General features: G+C 33.7%; 1 protein-coding gene across 4 annotated transcripts in view; it reads right to left on the bottom strand.

The window, feature by feature from the left end:
* KIF2A (kinesin family member 2A) overlaps nt 1-20,797 on the bottom strand; it is a gene marked incomplete at its 5' end in the record, with an annotated part of 68,782 nt that overhangs the window by 6,233 nt on the left and 41,752 nt on the right. The window contains 15 exons of one of the 4 annotated variants that reach the window (XM_079702350.1): nt 2,287-2,437; nt 3,463-3,576; nt 6,898-6,965; nt 7,995-8,105; nt 8,848-9,052; nt 9,365-9,507; nt 9,871-9,962; nt 10,535-10,598; nt 10,698-10,788; nt 13,297-13,459; nt 13,840-13,894; nt 15,766-15,861; nt 17,629-17,729; nt 18,349-18,414; nt 19,399-19,453. In XM_079702350.1, the coding sequence (XP_079558476.1) occupies nt 2,287-2,437; nt 3,463-3,576; nt 6,898-6,965; nt 7,995-8,105; nt 8,848-9,052; nt 9,365-9,507; nt 9,871-9,962; nt 10,535-10,598; nt 10,698-10,788; nt 13,297-13,459; nt 13,840-13,894; nt 15,766-15,861; nt 17,629-17,729; nt 18,349-18,414; nt 19,399-19,453 (1,575 nt within the window). Of the gene's footprint in view, nt 1-2,286; nt 2,438-3,462; nt 3,577-6,897; nt 6,966-7,994; nt 8,106-8,847; nt 9,053-9,364; nt 9,508-9,870; nt 9,963-10,534; nt 10,599-10,697; nt 10,789-13,296; nt 13,460-13,839; nt 13,895-15,765; nt 15,862-17,628; nt 17,730-18,291; nt 18,415-19,398; nt 19,454-20,797 lie in introns of all 4 variants that reach the window. The other 3 variants (XM_079702349.1, XM_079702352.1, XM_079702351.1) reach the window with 3 other exon arrangements.

Below are 20,797 nucleotides of genomic sequence, written 5' to 3' on the forward strand. Positions count from 1 at the left end.
TGCTTTTAATCAGGACATGCAGGCATGATTCTCTCATATTCTCTGTCCTTCTGGTAAACACACAGTCAACCACCTTTACTCATTTTATCTGCCCACTTCCCTGCCAATCCGAGAATGTCCTGTCTTTTCTCTGCTTCAAGATATTATGCAAACTCCTATCACTTCCATGCAGCCCACTCAGAATACTTTTTGTTTATACAACTACTTATGGAATTCTAATGCACTTGATTGTCCTCTAGTTTGTCTACCTGTATTACTTTTATCTCCAGGGCATGTCCTGGACACTATCCCATTTTAATCTACCTTGTTAAAATTTAATATAGCAATAAGAATATGTACACATGCACCAATACTTAACTAAAGGCTAATGCTGAACCATCTCAAGACAGTTCCTTGGGGAAGGCAAAGTTGAAAGAAATCCACTCTCTCATATATAAGGGAGGTTGCAAGAACCCATGATGTCATGCTTAAAGCCTCTGGATTAGTTCTGGTCACCTAGCCAACCTCTCCAAATTAGGGTCCTGCAAAGACCCAATAGATGCAAGAATAAAATGTGAGAGATCTGCTATAGGGAGTGCCTATCTTGTTCTGGTTTTCCATATCTCTGGAGGCACTGTATCTAGGAGCAATGCAGGGTTTGCTTTAAGGATTTTTATTTTTTTTTGCTTTAAGGATTTAAAAAGCAACTGCAGTCTCTTTCAAACGTTTTGGGGACAGGGGATAGACTAATACCAGGATTTCACTTTTAGTTCTTTATCCTCTATGGTTCAAAGTTCAGAACTCTTATTTTAAACCAGGTTTCTTAACTTCGACACTACAGACAATTTGGCGGGGAGGAGGAAGGCTGTCCCTGTGCATTGTATGATGTTTAGCATCATCCCTGGCCTCAACCCACTGGATGTTAGCAACACTATCCCACCTGTGATGACCAAAACTGTCTCCATACATTTTTCCCTGGAGAGGGGCCAAGTCACTCCTGGTTGAGAACTGCTGCATTGAGTCCTACCTTGTAGAGTATTTTGAAACATGATAACAAAAAGTAGGATATCTGTTTGTTTACTCTAGAATATTTTGGACTTTAAAATACCTGCTGGAAAGTATAAAAACATTAACTTAAGTTATACTGTTTCCAAAGAATATCTTATTGCAGCAAGCAATCAATTTAGCTGACCTAAGATTTCACTCTGGTATTAGAAAGACCCAGATTTCAATCCTGCTGGGCTTCAGTACTTACTACTTGTATGATCTTAGTCAAGTGAAAAACAGGGATAATTATAGTACCTACCACACTGAAACTGTGAGGACTCTATCAGATCATTAGATGCCTAGCAAATATATGTCATGAAGTAAGCAACTAATAAATGCTACCTTTTATCATTATAAGAAAATGCCACTATAGGATTCTTAGTGGGAAAAGAATGATACAAAACTATATAGATTATACATTTAAAAAATGAAGTTAGGGCTTCCCTGGTGGCGCAGTGGTTGAGAGTCCGCCTGCCAATGCAGGGGACACGGGTTCGTGCCCCGGTCTGGGAGGATCCCACATGCCGCGGAGCGGCTGGGCCCGTGAGCCATGGCCGCTGAGCCTGCGCGTCCGGAGCCTGTGCTCCGCAATGGGAGAGGCCACAACAGTGAGAGGCCCGCGTACCGCAAAAAAAAAAAAAAAAAAAAAAAAAAATGAAGTTAAATAACTATATGAAAATGTGTTTGTGCTTTTTTGTTCTTTCTTTATACCTCATTGTCCTTATGCAGTGGGCACATATTATTATTTTTAAGCAACAGGGGAATCAAAATTTTAAATTTATGAAATGTCACCAAACATTCAAAAATACAGAAAGCAACCAGATTTAACAAATGTCAGATTTTTTTCCATTTTTGATACAGTTCATGAATCCTTTTAATACATGTGCATGTGTCCATAATCTTGTTTCTAAGCTTTATATATGTGATATATTGTATGTACAACTCTTAAACTTGTTTTTTCCCTGTATTACTTTTAAAATCCCCAAATTTTAACATCAGTATAAAATCTGGAAAAAAGAATAGTTAGATCAGGGGTCAGTGAACTTTAGTACATATTTTGGGGTTGTGAGCCATACAATCTTTGTCACCTCTGGTCTTAATGAGCAGGGCCATGTTTCAACAAAACCTTATTTGTAAAAACAGATGGCAGGCCCAGAGGCTGTAGTTTGCTGATCCCTGATTTAGATGATAGTTTTCACTTTTTCTGCTATGGATGAAATGACTAAGATTAGATAATTACAACCATATTATGTCACTTACATTTTGTTCACAAAGAAGTTTTAGATCATCCCTCTGAGGGGAACTCCCCACACCCCACTGTGCCTCTAAATCATCAATCTGATTTGGTGGATGGTGCATTATTGGACGGGCATCACCAGCGGCAGCTGGATCCACAGTCAATTCTTTCACCCTATAAACACATAAGAGGTATCTATAATTAACAAAGATTCATGCAGAGGAACAAGAAATATCAACTAATTTAATATAAAAGCAATTCAATAAACATATTAATATTGATGATGTCAGCTTTCCAGATCAAATCTAACTGAAATCTGTAGAAATACTAAAGGTATGTTTAGCTGTGAAGCTTTAGGAATTTACTTAGGTATATAACTTTACAATTACTTCAAACATAATTACTGTGCATAACAAATTGAGAATCAACAAAGTATGCAGATTCAGTATTTCAGAATAAATAAGAGACACTTGTTGCAACTAAATTGCTGAACAGAAAAATGCTAACAATGGCACTTAGATCAATAAATGAATCACAGTCAAAAATCTTTTTTTTTTTGGCCGCACCGTGTGTCACACGGGATCTCAGTTCCCTGACCAGGGATCGAACCTGCGCACCCTGCAGTGGAAGCGCGGAGTCTTAACCACTGGACCGCCAGGGAAGTCCCCCAAAATCAAAGAATTTAATACACTTTGCAGATTTGGTAGTTAGAAGGCTCAATTAAAACAGCTACATGTGAAATATTTCTAATCTATAAAGATTATAAGCTGTAAATTTCTATCATTAAAAAAAGTTTACCCCTTAAACTTCAATTTACATATTTGGGAGAGGGTACACTTTTTAAGTCAAGAGGAGCCTTGTAATTTCCTTGCAGACAGAAAGAATGTAAACTGTTCATTTTAAATAAGACAGTTTATCCTTCAATGGTAAATATGCAAAGATGACATCATCCTTAAAAAGATGAGAGGGGAAAAGGAAGCCTGAATTCTAAATCAACATTTTAAAGCAAATTAATAAAGTACATAAAAATGAAGATCATGCAGTATAACCACCATCTGCCAAACAAAATGAAAATGAAAAATAAAATGGCTCAGGACAAAAGTATATGCTATGAAAGTAAATGCTATAAAACAGTTATACATAGCACAATCCAAAAGAAACTATTAAAATAAACATCTTATGTATAGAATGAAGTAGACCTGGTAATTGAAGGAGAAAAGTCGTCATACTCATAAGAAGGAGAGAGATCAGGGCGACTGCCACTACCCTGTGAGAAGGGAATGTCTGATGGACTAATTCCAAACTCCTTTACTCTGCAGCACCAAAACAGCAACAAATTAAAAGAAAATGCTCTTGTAAAGACAGCAATGCACATTTCAAGTTTGCATTTAGTACTCAGTTTAAAATTTGTTTAGGAAAGGATCAACGTTGTTATGACAATGTATTTACACTATCTTAAAAATAATCAATGTGAAGAGGCTTCTGAACCCCTCTGTTCTATTCACTCCCCACTCCATAGTCCTTCCTTTTCTCATGATCTTTCTAGAAGTTTAATGAGTCCATCACCTAAATTTGAAATGCCCTGTATTTAGCTACATGACCACTCATGTCTAATTTCCTTGTGTAGTCAATACCATGAATATTTTATTAGCATTAATGAGTCCTCAACACTCTTGCAGTCTTTTCAAACAGGACACAAGAGAATTAAGTCCTAATGGCATACACCGTTTATAATGAATTAACTTCTTTCCTATGCACCTAGAATGGTATTAGCTATAAAGCAATCCTCGAACAAACTGAGAAAACAGTCACTCAGATAATTTTCTGTGTTTGGTGATTCAGGTGACGAACCATGGTGAAAAAAATCCTTTAGCAATGGAATTTAAATTGCCTTTGCTAATGTCTCTAACAATTATATTTAACTAAATCATGGCTTTTATGACCCAATTTTTGTGACTCCCTATGTCCTCTTTAGGCCAATCCCATTTCATAACAGTAGGCAATATTTATTAATTACTTCCTATATATCAGATATTATGATTAATATTTTTAGACATTATATTATTTAATCATCACGACAATATTGTGATATTATTATCACCACTTTACAGATGAGAAATAGGTTCAGAGCAATAAAGTATCTTACCCAAGTTCATTCAATGAGAATGTGGCATAACTGAGGTTCAAACCTAGCTGTGAGTACAAACCTTATGTTTAAACACTTCAATATACTAACCATATTCTCTGTTTTTCTCATTACTTCTCTTAGGTTGAACTAAATGAAATTACTATTGTTATACATCAAAAATAGTCACATACAAAGGGAAAGAGAGGCATGGACATATATACACTACCAAACGTAAGGTAGATAGATAGTGGGAAGCAGCCGCAGAGCACAGGGAGATCAGCTCGGTGCTTTATGACCGCCTGGAGGGGTGGGATGGGGAGGGTGGGAGGGAGGGAGATGCATGAGGGAGGGGATGTGGGAACAGATGTATATGTATGACTGATTCACTTTGTTATAAAGCAGAAACTAATAAAAAAAAGAAAAAAAAATAGTCACATAGATCAAACTAATAATTTCTTTTACTTAGAATCTTTCTTTGACCTATTGGTAATATTTACTCTCAAAGGTTCAATACCAGATTCCTTTGCCTTTATCCTTTTGGAAAGCTTATTTACACACGTGCTGACAAACCTAAATTTCTAATACTGACTTAATAACTCTTTTTACTCCCAACCCCATTACTTATTCTTACAGAATCTCCAAATTTAGATACCTATTAGCCCCTAACCACACATTTTTCCTCTATTCAAAGATCTCTTGCCCAACCTAAACTATTCTATATGCAGGAATTATACTCCTCAAATGAGCTATAAAATGAGGTTGAAAATCTTTATTCCTAAAGATATGGAAATAAAAGACAGAATTATTTGTCCTAGATGGTTAGTAATGGTTGCAAATGAATCACATTACGTGATAATAAATTAAAATATTTTACTTGGACCTAAATGAACTAGAGGAATAACCAGATACAGCATTTTCACATTAGGGGGATTCCTTTGCAGCCAGAAGTCTGAAGACATGGAGGGTTTTAATTGTACAACACGGCAATCATTTTACTACACTAAGCTGTTCCTCATCTCTCCCATGAACAATTCTGAAACAAGAAGCATTTTAAATTAATGAAAAAACCCCCACAATACCAAAAATGTTCACTACAAAGAATGATTAAAAAGTACTATAAAGGTTCATAGCTAGAATCTTATAACTCAAAGTTTAAAGGGTATTAAATTTAAAAATAAAGTTCAATTATTTTTAAAAGTTATTATTTTTAATATCTTTACAAAAGGTCAATAAGTTTATACTTTCCAACAGTTTTTACTGATGATTTTTAAAAATCTCTTTAGTTGAAGCAAATGCAAAATACAAAAGAACAAAGCGTATGATCTCATTTATGTGAAGTTCAAATACAGCTACCTATATTGTTCAGGGATACATTCATAGGTAGTAAAACTATTTTTAAAAAGAGAGAAAGAAAATTGAGAAATTTATTCCACAAAAGTCAGGACAATGGCTACCTTGGGGTAGAAATTAATGGATTTAGGCATGTTATTCAGGATTTGTGATCAGAAAGGGACACATGGGGAATTTTCTGGGGGACTGGAAATGTTTTATTTCCCGGTCTGATGACAGGAATTTTCACTTTGTAAATATTCATTAAATTATTCACTTGTGTTTTGGGTACTTTTCTGTATGCATATGTATTTCATACTTTAATGAAAGATTAAAAATAAAATTTCCATAGTGATTAAAACAAAAAAATAGTACAAATACTCATGTTTAGCAAAATTAAGAGATTCTCCACACTAGAAATGGAATACAAAGAGGAATTTTATCTCTAGGTTAAAATCACAAATGCAATATGTGATAATACAAATTTAAAACTATATATATAGTCATTCAAAACAAGAGCAATGGGAAATCTCTGGAACAAATACAAACATGCCTATTACAATCCAAAATTCCAAGGGCATTTTGTGAGTATAAGGAATAAACTGCTTTAATAATGTGTAACGCTTTTTGTCCTCTCATTTGTAATAATGCAATTGTCTATTAACGTTTGTAACACTATTGCCATAAATAATAAAATGTAACCCATACAGAACACCAGAAAGAACTGTGCTATCACTATTTAAACCCTAGCTTCCCCATGTATAATATTTAAGATTATCAGAAATAATTTTCAGCATATGCAAAACAATTTAAGAAATACGGACTGGCTCCTGATACTCACTTACTTTTGAGTCTTAATATAATAATAAGAATTTTCCTGATTTAAATATATTAAAATATTATGAAATATAACTTGGTTAATGGAAAAATACAATCATGTTCTATGATTATAAGACCTATTCTACTAAAAATATGTCTTCCCAAATTACACAACACATTTCCAATTATTTTTAGAATATGACAAAATGATTCTAGACATCATTTCAATGAATAACATGCAAATTTTTTTTGAAAATGTAAAGAGCAATGCAGTAAGATTTACCCTATCAGATATTAAATCAAACCATATATTGTTTTATTCCTTTCAAATTTCAAAATAAACAACCATTTCTCATACCTATTTGCATATCTTAATGTATTGAGAGTATTTTCACAGGATGCCATGCCTGGAGAGATTGTGGCAATCTATGGGGGAAAAATGCAAAGGTAAAGAAAATGTTATAAATGATGACAAGTAATACTGACATATGGCTCAGTCAGGTCTAATTTTAATATGGTCATCTAAAAAAAGAATTATTAATGATACCTTAGTTCCAAGATAATTCACTATCTCATACCCATAATCAAAGAATAATTATAAACTCCAGTTAAAATATAAACAACTCTGACGGCACCACAAAATGATCAAATATCAGGCAGAAAATGGAGGTCAACACCTAGAAGAAGGGAGTTACACTGAGTGACTGTCCACCCCTACTTTTGATAACTTTTTTTGCCTAAGGGCAAACTCTGCTGCTGTCACACAGGACAACTAAAACTTCAATAGAAATCTGGAGTTTCACTGGTTAAACTAAAGGATGGAGTTTGGAGGTAGGCACCATAGCAGCTGGGAAGTGAAGTTTGTCCCAGAAGAGAAATAACCACAGAGGAAGAAACTCATATTCTACATATATATTTATACTACCCAAATCTCTGGCTGACCCCTGAACACCAGGTTGACTGCAAGAAACACAGCTAAGTCTAAAAGAGCTAAACAGAGATTTCAAGGTCAGTTGATGCCCACAGCTGGGGAGACAAGAGTTTGGAGTTCAGCTAAGTTAACTTCCAGCTAAAATAACAACAATAACAAAATCAATAATCTTTAGAAGAACATAACAGAATCCAGGGTGTCCATAAAATATTCATTCATAATGAAAATTATATAATCCAAAATTCTAGGTATATGAAGAAACAGAAAAGTATGACCAATAATGCAAGGAAAACAGAAATCAATGAAAACCAATCTCAGGAAGACTCAGATGTTGGAATTAGTAGAATGCATTATAACTACAATATAATCCTATCAGACTGGCAGGGACCACATTTTCAAGTATCACTGTATCTCTCACAATAGACTTTAAATGACTGTCATTAATGTATTTTATAATTTTCCCATATAGACTACATAATTATTCATTTAAGATTAAAACAAAACAAACAAACAAACAAACTTACCATGCAGGTACGAGAGTTTTCACCTATGAATGAATCTCTTAACACCTGAGTGAGTTTACTTGCTCGGAAAGGAGTATGAGGTTTATTTCTACCTAAGGCTCTGATGCACTCCTGAAAATTAAGAAAGCAAATTTCACAGATTTTACTTCTTATAGAGTAATCTTAATGAAAATATTTAAAACATCTCTTACCATAACCCTAACATTTAAGATCTGATCAGCTCTGAAAATTCTATTAAGAGATTTACAGCATAGTAGAAATGTTCCCATAAATCCTAATTCAAGAAAATGAAATTGGGAAAACAAAAAAAACCAAATCCAAAAGACTACTTTATTAATTCCAAAAGATTCTTCTGGAGACTATGATTAGTGTTTAGAAGTAACAGGCAGTAGGATAACTGTAAAAAGTTAAACTTTTAAAGTGGTACTACAAAAGAAAAAAACAGAATGCTTTCTTTGCTTTTGCTAATCAAGGAAGATATATAATAGTAGCCTAGCTTTTTGAAAGCCATTCCACATTTTTCTGAGAAACTTCCTTAGCTCAGTTTTTTGGTTCCTTGCCCTCCTTCAAGAAAAAAAGACTGATTAATGATTAAGGCCCTCTGGAATCTCCGTAAGCAGCATTGGAATTGGCCTGCTAACTAACAGATCTTTATCTACCTTAAAAAGAATAAATAATATGTGTAAAGAAAATTTCTGGGTACAATATAAATCAATAACTGCAAACATAAACAACTAAATTTTGATACCTCTCTTACTTATTAGAAAAAACAAATACTATAATTTTGTAACTGAGGAAACAAAAATGAAGTCAAAAGTAAAAGACTTTTCACAATTAAATGCACTTTATTTACCTTGAGTGCTAAAAGGCTTTTATTAATTTCAGCACCTTCAAGCCTAGTTTGCCTGTCTGCACTGGAAGTATCAGCTCCTCTTTCATTTCCAGCCAAATCGATGAGAGAAAATTTGCCATGTAGTTTTCCTTTCCTTCTAAGAATAATCTGAAACACTGCATGACTCCGAGATGAATGTGCATTTGCAGATGTTTGACCGGAGGTTCTACAATGTAATTAAGAACATTCTGATATGTAAAAAGTTCAATTTGTATGTGCAAACCACAATATTTTCATTAAAAAAAGAAAAAACTATTCAGTTTTTACTATTTTAATACAAAAGAGACATTTTGAATTAACAACACAAACATAACCAGATTAATACAATTTAATCTGGCATACTTCAAAAGTTTTTATGAATAATGATTTTTACGTCCAAAATGCATTGAATAACATCCTTGCTTTGCTTTTGTTATACCCAAAGTATCTAAAACTGATCATGAAACTGTTTTGCTCTCTTAATTAAAATGAGAGCTACCTGCAACTGTTGCCTATGTCAATGAGTTTCAGTACATCTTCAACACATTTGACCTCCCGTTCCTGTAATCCCACCACTTGAACCTGCTGTTTTCCATCTTCGAGCACTCTTAATTTTGTTTTCCTGTTTAGCAAGTCAAAAACCTAAAAAAAAAAAGAAAGAAAGCTAGCTTTAAAAATAAAAAAAGAATAGTTCTATAAAAATGAGTCATTCAGATCTGAAAATTATTTCAGAGAATTCTAGTAATAATGTTATTAGAATAATAATGATCGATACTGAAGTTAAAGAGTTTCAAAGGGAATTTTTAAAAATCTCATCACAGAACTTTAACATAATATTCCAAATACATATAACAATTATGTGGTGGCAATGACTGCCCAACAATGTGAATGTTGATGAACTTCTATGCTTAGAAATGGTTAGAATGGTAAATTTTATGTTATGCATTTTTTAACCATAATTTTAAAAACTAAAAAAAAAAAATTTTTTTTTAAGTTTCCACTTACCTTACCACTATAAATTTCAAAAAAGGTTGCATACACTTGAAGTTCTAACTTCTTATAGTTTGGCTTCTTTAGCATTAAAAAAACATCTCGAGCTGTCAATAATTCATATGGAGAAAATTTATTAAGATGCAACAAATATTGTTTTTAAAAAGCAATTCAAATTTTCTGTTTTTAAAAAGCAATTCAAATCAACTAATGTTTACCTAGAATGATAGTATCAATAAGAAAAATGAAGATTAAAGTGGATATTAATTTTCCAAAAAAAAGTAGTAATAGTTTTTCTACATTTAAAGTTTAGAGGCCACTCTCCTTCATATTCAAGAAGAGAATGCTACTACTTATCTTTATAAACAGCATACAATTATAGGCGGTCATAATAAGGTTACTTTCATAATCATACCAAATGGAAACTTTTCACAAAGCAGTTATTCAACAACAAACGCTAAACTCCAACAATGTGCCAGATTACAACACAATCAAGATTTTTGCCCCCAAAGCACAGTTCTTTTCAAAACAGTCCGCTAATCTAAAACTGACATAATATATAGTAGTATAGCATTAGTTACCCTTAAAATTCTGGGCAGTACTTCCAAATCTTATTTCCAAGCCACCTGAATAATATTCAAGAAGAATATTATAAATAATATGCAAAAAGGGGAGTTACCTGCTAATGCATAAATTCCTTTAGAACAGTCTTGGTTCTTTCCTGAAAAGTCACCTCCCATTGTCTATATGTTAAAAAGAAAATAGAATTTAGGTCTTAGAATTACGCTATAAGGAAAATAAACTGGCTTCATACCAGGATGTAACTGTAATGAATTACTTACATGAGTCTTTCCACTTCCAGTCTGCCCATAAGCAAAGCATGTAGCCATTCCCCTTTCAAATATAGTTTCCACTAGTGGTCTAGCTGTAAACCTTAAAAATAAAATGTACCAGTCAGAACATACAGTTAATATTTAAATTAAACAAATAAGCAATAAAACTAATATCAAGTGTTATTATAAGCAAATCTTATACCAAGATTTTTAACAAATCAGTGGGATCAACTGCGAGGCCACAATTGACCCTACTGATTTAAAATTTTAAATACCCATGTCCTAGAATTGCTTAAAGCCCTTTAAAGCATATTTTCAAGCAGTAATTCCAAAATAAACAAGGGCCACAATAATAATGGACAGGGAAAAAAACCTAATAGTAACTGAGCTAAAAACATAATATATAGAAGACAGTAGGAAAGTTTTAAAAAATAACAACAAAATATGGTAATATCAGCCAGACAAGTAGGACAGATATGAAAACCAAAACCAAAACTAAAAACCCCAACCCAACCCAAAAAAAGTATCAAAGGTTTCAACAAAAACAGAATCAAGAGTGGTAATCTCGGGCTTCCCTAGTGGCGCAGTGGTTCAGAGTCCGCCTGCCGATGCAGGTGACACGGGTTCGTGCCCCGGTCCGGGAAGATCCCACATGCCGCGGATGGCTAGGCCCGTGAGCCATGGCCGCTGAGCATGTGCGTCCGGAGCCTGTGCTCCGCAACGGGAGAGGCCACAACAGTGAGAGGCCCGCGTACCACAAAAAAAAAAAAGAGTGGTAATCTCAATACAGAAAAGCTAGAGGGGAAAAAAGTACAAAAACATTATCTAAACAAGTATAAAAGTGGTAAAATTTCCTTGAATGTAAATAAATAAAAATTATGCTTATAAGACAATGAATTCTGAGTTGATAGTCTTGATTCAGGAAAAGGATGCCCAAATATTATGTATTGGCATAATCATTGCTGGAGTTAAAATAAAAAGGTAGGGAGGGCAAAAAAATACTTCTTTGAGCAGAGGCCTAAAAGCATGATAGAAAACAAACCTACTTTTTACACAGGCTTCAAAAGAATATATGTAGAACACTTTATACAGCTCTATTGATTTTTTTTTTTAAGGCACAACTGGAGAAAGTACAGAACAAAAGGAGCAGAAAAATGTTCTAATCAAAAAGAACTGGAAATGAGTCTGAAGAGTGATCAGACAAAAAAAAAAAAAAAAGCCTAACTTCTCAATCCATAAAAGTTAAGGATAAGGGGAGAGAATCAATATTGGTAAAATTAAGAAGCATAAATACAGGGTGAAACACAAAATGTTTACTAAATCTAGCACATACACAGAAACATACTTTTATTTATAGTGATTTCTTGAAAATGACTATAAAAGTCAGGCAGACATATTTTATGAGACAGGAATGGAAGCAGAGAAGGGAGTGAGGTGAGGGGGGAGGACAGGACTCAGTTCTCAAAAAGGTAAAAAATACACAATTTATAATTATAATTCCCTTTCAAAACAAATTTTTCACAATACCTCTATCTAGCATTCACATGTTCTTTAGTTTTGTCCTCTTTCTTTACAGCTGAACTCCCAGTTTACTGGCTTAAGACCAGTGGAGTTGGTCTTATCTCATTTATAACATCTTCAATTCTTAGGATTATTATTAACCCTTTAACTTTGTTTTCCAGTCAAATTTATAAAATAAAAGGGCAATGAAACATAGCATTCAAGTAACTGCCAAGACAATTTAATATAGACTGAAATAACAATGCTGCTAAAACTGACCTATTAAATAATGAGAAGTAAATGTTTACAAACTATGTATAAAAATCTAAATTTAGGGCTTCCCTGGTGGTGCAGTGTTTGAGTCCGCCTGCCGATGCAGGGGACACAGGTTCGTGCCCTGGTCCTGGAGGATCCCACATGCCGCGGAGCGGCTGGGCCCGTGGGCCATGGCCGCTGGGCCTGCACGTCCGGAGCCTGTGCTCCGCGACGGGAGAGGCCACAGCGGTGAGAGGCCCGCGTTACCGCAAAAAAAAAAAAAAAAAATCTAAATTTGGATAAAAATATGGGATATCAACACACAATACATGCAAGTTTGAGTTGTTTGTAAGTTGAACATGTGAACATGCAAGAATTTCATGTACTAAAACTATTCCAAAGCTTAGAAATGATAAAACTAGGGAAATGCAAGTAGATTTACGGAACTTTTTTTTCCTTAAGTGGCCATACGTGCTAAATAAAGATTTAGACAAATAAGTGACAGATGTATAACAGTTATTTCAAATTTCTTCACTAATGCAGAGATCAAAAAGTAAAAAATAGCCACATCCCACCTCTAGAGGTACAGAAAATGTTTTCTTATCCATACATATGGTGTGTTATATAGTGTATGAAGTTAATCATTAATGAAAACTGATTTGGGGAGCATTAAAGAAAACAAGTGTTAAAATTCATTATCGTGTTTATTAAATATTCTTACTTGTTTAAACTCGGGGAAAAGAAAAGGATATTACACCTCTGGAGAGATATGCCAAGATCAACATAAGTTTCAGTGGTGGTGGTGAACACACAGTATAAGAACAAAATTCTGATTTAAAACAAATTTACCTACCTGTAAACCATTTCATTAGGAGCGGAGTCATCAAAGGCATAATCAAAACGAAATGTTTGGTTTTCTAGGTACCTTGTTAAATCTACTTTTTGTTTTGGTTCATGTACCATCACAACATCTTTACTAGGGATTGTAATTACATCAAGATCTTTCATTTGAGTTTCTAAAAGAATAAATGAAAATCAGTGCCCAGTAATTTTCACAGTATTTGAATTAATGCACAAAAATTATTTTAAGTAGTAAGAATTTCGATAAAAGTAGTAAGTCCTATAAATATAAATATCCCATAAATATGCCATTCAAGTAAACAGAATATTTCAACAACAAAGTAAAAAAATCAAGATTTCTGTAAAGCCAGGAATGGCAAAGATTCTTAGAGCAGTAACACATCAACAGACCTAACCATAGAAATCTACATAATGGTTATGTACAAATGAAATGATTTACATTTAACTCTTCCAAACCAATTTGATTTCTGCTATTATCAAAATAAATTGCAAACAGGACAAAAATCAACCCTTGATTAGAGCTCAATAAGCATACCTTTTTTATTGAGTGGTCGTTTTCTTACACAAACACATATCCTATGTTCATCAATCTAGAAATAAAATATTTTTTCCAGTGATTATCAGTGGTATATAAAACACTGAAAAGTTAATTATGCAATATTTCCTCCCGAGGTTTTAGAAATTTATGCATAACATAAATAGGATAAGTAAGCTTAAAAAACAAATTAGCTTGAAGAAATTTTAATAGTCATCAGACACAATTATTTCAAAAATTCTAAGTATAATGGAAACTCACTTATTTTGTCATTTGGTAAACCACTAGGAAATAACTTTGTAGAGGACACTACCGCTCTTAGTAGCAATAGGTTCACGTTAAGAAACTACCTTATTCACTTCAAGATGTGCTGTATACAACAAAAGTAAAATTTCCTACCAAGTGGCATATTTTCAGGTTGATTTTAGGGAAAATTATATGCAAAGATAACTAGCTGTAGACAAGAAACACAGTTCTCAGAAGATTATTGGCCAAAATAATTTGAACAATTTTATAATATGCCAATTCTTAGACATTAAATTTTTTCATAAAATTAATGTTCCCAATACTTGCCTTCTAATGATATTTAATACAAAGCAGGAATTGGCAAAGTACGGCCTGAAAGCCTAATCCAAGCCACTACCCACTTTTGTAAAGTTTTACTGAAACAGCCATACCTATTCATTTATGTATTGTCTATGGCTGCTTTTCATACTACAAAGGCAGAATTGAGTAGTTGTAACAAAGACCATATGGTTCAAAGCCAAAAATATCAGGCGCTTTTCAGAAAAAGTTTTCCAGTCACTGTCATAAAGTATGAGCTCAGATGTAGGTTAAACAAATGAAAGGGTAGCAAGGAGTAAAATATATGAGATGCAAATGTTATGAACTACTCTATTAAATCGTATATAATACACCTGCCTTAACACAAGTGTATTATATGTATTTTGTGTACCCAATACATTCTGTATACACCAGGTCAGATGGATTATTTTTCATAAATACAAATTACTCACAAAAGTATTCCCTGTCCAATAAATTCCCATTCTTCAATAGGAAAGGAGGTGCATAAGACAGAACATTCTTCAAGCACTAGATTTCTGGTTTACAGCAGTCCTCAACAACCATCACTTATTGTTAAAAGCCAGAGTAACATTTATTTTAAAATAAATTAGTAGTAAGTTGGAATGATGGTGGGATCTACAGCCCAAGCCAAGAGGAAACAAACTTGGAATTGAGATAAAAGTATAAGTGATGGTCAGAAAGGAAACTGGGTCTTCTGACATCATCTTTGACTGTTGCTCTGTCCTACCAAGGACACAGAAGCTTTGTTTTGAAGTGGATTATCTTTGTGAGAGCATGTCTAACGTATCAAATTATGGGAAATAATGAGAAAATAAGGGTAAGTGTGAGTGGTTTCTTTCTTTCTTTCTTTTTTTTGGATGCATCATGTGGCTTGTGGGATCTTAGTTCCCAGACCAGCGACTGAACCCGAGCCTTTGGGAGTAAGAGCTCAGAGTCCTAACCACTGGACCTCCAGGGAACTCCCAACGGTTTCTTTTTTTTTTTTTTTTTTGCTGTACACGGGCCTCTCACTGCTGTGGCCTCTCCCGTTGCGGAGCACAGGCTCCAGACACACAGGCTCCGCGGCCATGGCTCGCGGGCCCAGCCGCTCCGCGGCATGTGGGATCTTCCGGGATCGGGGCACGAGCCCGTGTCCCCTGCATCGGCAGGCGGACTCTCAACCACTGCGCCACCAGGGAAGCCCCCAACGGTTTCTTGATCTTCTTAAAATATGGAGAAGGAGCACCCATAAAGAGGGAAAAAAATTACAGAGCTAAATACAGTATTAACTTAGGGGGTATCAAACATGTTTTTATTTACAGCATAAAAAGTTCCAGAGCAACTGTTAACAACGAATCTTACAGGATCTGCTGTTGTTAATGGTCTATAATCCAAACTTCCTCTAAAGTCTCTGATCATACACATAATTTCATAATTTGGGTTTGTAGCATCAACATCCTGTAAGAAGACAGAGAATTCATCATTTATTATAATTACAATAAAGTAGTATTTGTTGCATTTATGTTATATATGGTTTGAAAATTAAAATTAAATAGGTTGTGTCATTTGTAACAGCCAAGCCCAAACTGAAACCTGAGATGTGATATAGTTTCAGAGTTCAAGATTAATAGTACGCCTAGGAATCACTTTTATATTAAAAACACAATTCTGTTAGTCTACATGCATTCTGTTAACTCCAAACAAAATACTCCTTATTAAAACCACCTTTGACCTATTTCAAATATGTTATATGTATACCTTAATTCTCCTAGAAAATTGAGCAAAACAAAAAGTGCTCATCCTAAACATCAATAAAGAACTCTAGAAAAGCTGAAATTCTTAGAAAAATGCATTTAATCAGATTCTCCTTCCCAATTCCTAATTCAATGTTTCAGCAAAGTAGAACTATGGATTCATTTATGTTCATTTTCTATTATTAATGACTCTCTAAAAAAAACTAAGGCATGGTATAATACAGCCCCAAATCAATAGGACATAGAATTTAAAGGAATCAAAAGCCAAGATAATTTTTGAAATCTTTAAAATTCAAATTACTGCATGCTAACTGCAATTTACTATTTTGCTTCAAAACTGAGAAAATTCAGATTAAGATACAAATAGCAACAGTTAACAGCCTCTCCTAGCTATGAGTATAAATTATTAAACATTTTAGGTCAGGTTCTTTTTCCCATAATACTATATGCAGACTTGCTTTGAGTACAACTAAATTTCAAAACTGTTAATGTAACATACTTTCAATTAACCTTTTGGGAAATAACACCAACTATGTCAACTGAGAAGCAGAATGTAAAGAAGAGGTCACAAAGAGATGTAAAAATATTATGAAGTACCCATAGGAAACACCAGGTGGCATCTGTACTAAGTATCAGTAGCTACAAGCATTATTCATTTCAAAACCCAACTGGTCATTCTCAGGTCACTTTCAGGTATAAGTTGATTTATTCAGGTTGAATATTATACTGATTCCACAATTCCACAACACAACACCTTTATGATTAAGGGCATTTGAATATACTCCTAAATAAGGAGACAATCCTGGTATTTTATTATAGGAAACAAGTTCTGAGAATATAATAGATACAAGCACAATGGAGGAATTATTTGTACAATAGCAGAATTCCTAATATGTTAAGACCTGTAGAGAGATAAAAGACGAGTCTTCTACGCAAGTTTTCCATTGCTAGTAAAGTTTTGCTACTATCTAAAGGAAATGTGAGAAGAGGGGCACATCAGAGATACTCTCAACATCTAGTATAAATCAACACACAATGAATTTCCACCCTTTCATTGTGACATGCTGAACTTATTAACTATGGAAAAACAATAAAATGGATAGTATAACCATATACCTTAACTTGATGTTTTTCTGAATGTATTTTTAGTCCTTTTTAAAAAGTCAAAATCCTATTATTCTCGATGTTATACATCCATTAGAATTCTGTAACACAATGGCTTACTATTCAAAATGGAACAAGCTTTAGGACTAACACATACCCACTAAAACTTGAAAAGTTTATGTAGTAAAAAGTCTGTTACGATAACTTATTTCCCCAAGAGTTTATATTATTCCTCAATATCAATTTAAGGAACTATACTGAAATCTTTAAATGAATGCCTCAATTATTTTTTCATAAGCCAATCACTTTCACTGACACAGTCCAATATTTGGTTGGTGCATAAACAAAATATGTTTCTGTTACAAACCTGTGCTCTTTTTTCTCTAAGTTCTTGCTGTTGTAGTCTCCTTTTTTCCCGTTTTTCTTGCAATTTCTCTACTTCTTTCACACAATTAGATTTTCTACGTGCTGGAAGAAACAGATGAGCTGTAGAAGCCTAGTTTTCTTTTTAGAGTACCATACTTATACACAAAAATTTTATGTATGAAATTTTACCACACACACCAAAAAAAGGTACACAGTGACAAAACATGCCTATGACAAATATGTGAACTTTACTTATGAGCTGCTTTAACAAAGCTAGGAACAGGACAATATACAAATAAGAGTCATGAAAAATGACTCTAACATATTGATACATGTCATCTCTTGGTTTAGAATCAAAGATCTTTGAATTGGAAAGGATCAAGAAGCATAAGAATTTCTTTTATAACATCTGTCAAAATTATCTGGCCATAATTTTAAATTCAAAGCAACTGAAACATTGTTACAGTTTTATATTTATAAATTATTTCCTCCAAAATATACATTAAAAACCCAATTAAGACTAAACTAACAACAAAAAAAATTTTCCACAATGGTAAAAATAAAATCTGCAATTAAGTTTGCAATTTGGGGACTTATAAAGTTGACCAAGAGAAAATACATGTATGCCTAAAATGACTGAATCCTTGATACATGATTTACATACAAGGGGGTCCAAATTCCTTTTTTGCAGCTTGAACTGGAGATATATCTGAAACACTACCATTCTGTTGTGCAGAGGAAGACTGTTCAGGAAGTTGACTAGGCCGCGCACGTGCAGAACCAACCACTGAAAGTGAAACAAAATTTTAAAATATACGTAATAATCAATTCTGTTCAATAAACAAAACTCAATCTGAATAATTTATAAAAACCAAAGCCAAGCTTGATTTTAAATAATAATTTTTTAAAAGTGTGCAAAATACAGATTTTATACGCATTCTCATTCTGAAAAACTTAAACAATTCAGAAATACAGCAAGTAAAAACATAAAAGTCCTTCAACCCTCCTTTTGTTCTAAATCCTACTCTTTGCTTGTCAAATATGCAAATCCTCAACAGAGAATTTCCCACTGTGGATGTTACAAAAGTGGAAAAAGCAATATTAAGTTAAATATAAATATCACATTTCACAAAGAAATATAAATTTTCACAAGACTCAAAGAATAGTGCTGAAAGTGCAGGACTTTCCCTCTACCTCCAATCTTTCCTCTAATACCTACACCTGTACTGCCTCACCATCCATACATACAGAGGAAACATCACTATGAGAAAGGACCATTCTGAACTGCTGAACAGTAGAAAAGAAATTAACTGTGCTTTGTATCACCTAGCTGAAAACATATGAGAGACTTGAAATTAACTGCAATTGATACCTGTTCGACTTGTCTTCAAAGTTATCCATGACACTTTTTGAAAGTTTGTTAGCCAGAAAATAATGTAAAAATGTCACAATGGTTAAATTTACCCTTGTGAAATCAATTAACTGACTACTTCCCCATTCCTTTCTTTCTCATAATACTCTCCTCAAATCTGAAAAATTATTGGGTAAATAAGACGCCTCAAAATGGCATATATCATGGAGTTTCACATTCATCACATACCTTTATAAATCATTTTTTTATATCACTGACATTATTGTGTTGGGAAATCAAGACGATATCAATCTTAAAATTAGCCATGTAAAGTTTAAATGAATAATAACGTCAAGGGTAATATTTACTTTTGATTTACCTTGTCAGGGCAATAGGCAAAATTAATAGGTAAATTTTTACCTCTATTATCTCTTGGAGGAGGATCATTCTTAATAGAAGCCACAGTCCGTCGATTCTATAAAAGAGAAAATATTCATTTTACTTTCTCTCTTTACTCCTCATATATATGTCTATCATAATCAGCTTCCTTTATTTTTATTTATTTATTTATTTTTTTGCTGTGTTTTTTTTTTATTGTGGTTTCAATGGAGAAATACATCATCTGATCACAAAATAGCTCTTGAAAAATACAAGGAGTACAGATACTATAAAACAAAGCAAACTCCAGTCATGAGACACTACATACATCATGCGAAACCAACAGTCTGATCTCCAAGTTATGAAAACTAGAATTAAAAAGTCATTACACAGAAAAGGTCCAAGTTCCCAGCTTGGCAAAAACTTGGGTGCAGTTACATGAAATGTTTAATAAACTGAATTCTTTTTCCCCAATGTGTAAACAAAATGACAAGACTAAATCTGTACCTGGCAATTTCAATCTAACTCTGAAGCTACACAGACACCTTGTAGACTTCACCTGTTAGTCTGACCATCTTTTCTTCTTAGGTGGTAGGAGGAAGGGCAAGGTGACTGTGCAGAGCAAAGATGTGGAACGTAGAAGTACTGTACACTAGACATTACAAAGTATGGTGAAAAGAAAGCCTCAATTAATGCATAGTCTAAGGGGGAAAAGACTACACTCCAACTTTGGAAAATTAATTTAGAAGGACAGGGGAAGCGTTTAAGTAATTGCAGTTTAACATGAAAAATGTACGTGTGATAGAATGGAACACAATGGAGGATTCATAAAACATGCTCATCAGAAAAACCTGTTAGGTTTGCTTTGCCCAGATTAAGAAAGAATAACTAAGCTTATCAACATCTGGCATCCCTCATATTCTGTAAAGATGAATGCTCTGCTGCTTACTTACGTGGAATTATTTATTGATAGGATAAAACAAAATGAAAAAAGGAGTAGAGAGCTGACTAGATGTCAAGGGCTTTTGCTAGAAATGATTTTTAAATGTTTCTACATGTAAAATTTACTGACAAATATTAGTCAACCATTTAAAAATAAAAATGTGTTTAAAATTCTTGGAGAAAATGCCTTTTTGCCCACATGTTTAAAATTGAAAATCAACTTTACTATAGACAGGAGTTTTGTGGAGTGTACAAAATCCTCATATTTAGAGATCAAATGGCTATCCAAGATAGATATCATGTTTCACAGGCATTATTTTTAGTCACCCTAAAATTTCAGCCATGGGACCAAAATTTAGTGTTCTGTGCCATGTGGCCACAGGGTCACTGGTTTCACATCATGGCTTAAGAAAATACTGGCATTTTGTTTTTTATGAAAGAAGTCCTACCTTATGCATACAAGCAAAAAGGGGAAAAGAAAATGAACGGGGAGGGAGCA

This window comes from Hyperoodon ampullatus, assembly GCF_949752795.1.
Source record: "Hyperoodon ampullatus genome assembly, chromosome: 4".
Lineage (NCBI taxonomy): Eukaryota > Metazoa > Chordata > Mammalia > Artiodactyla > Ziphiidae > Hyperoodon > Hyperoodon ampullatus.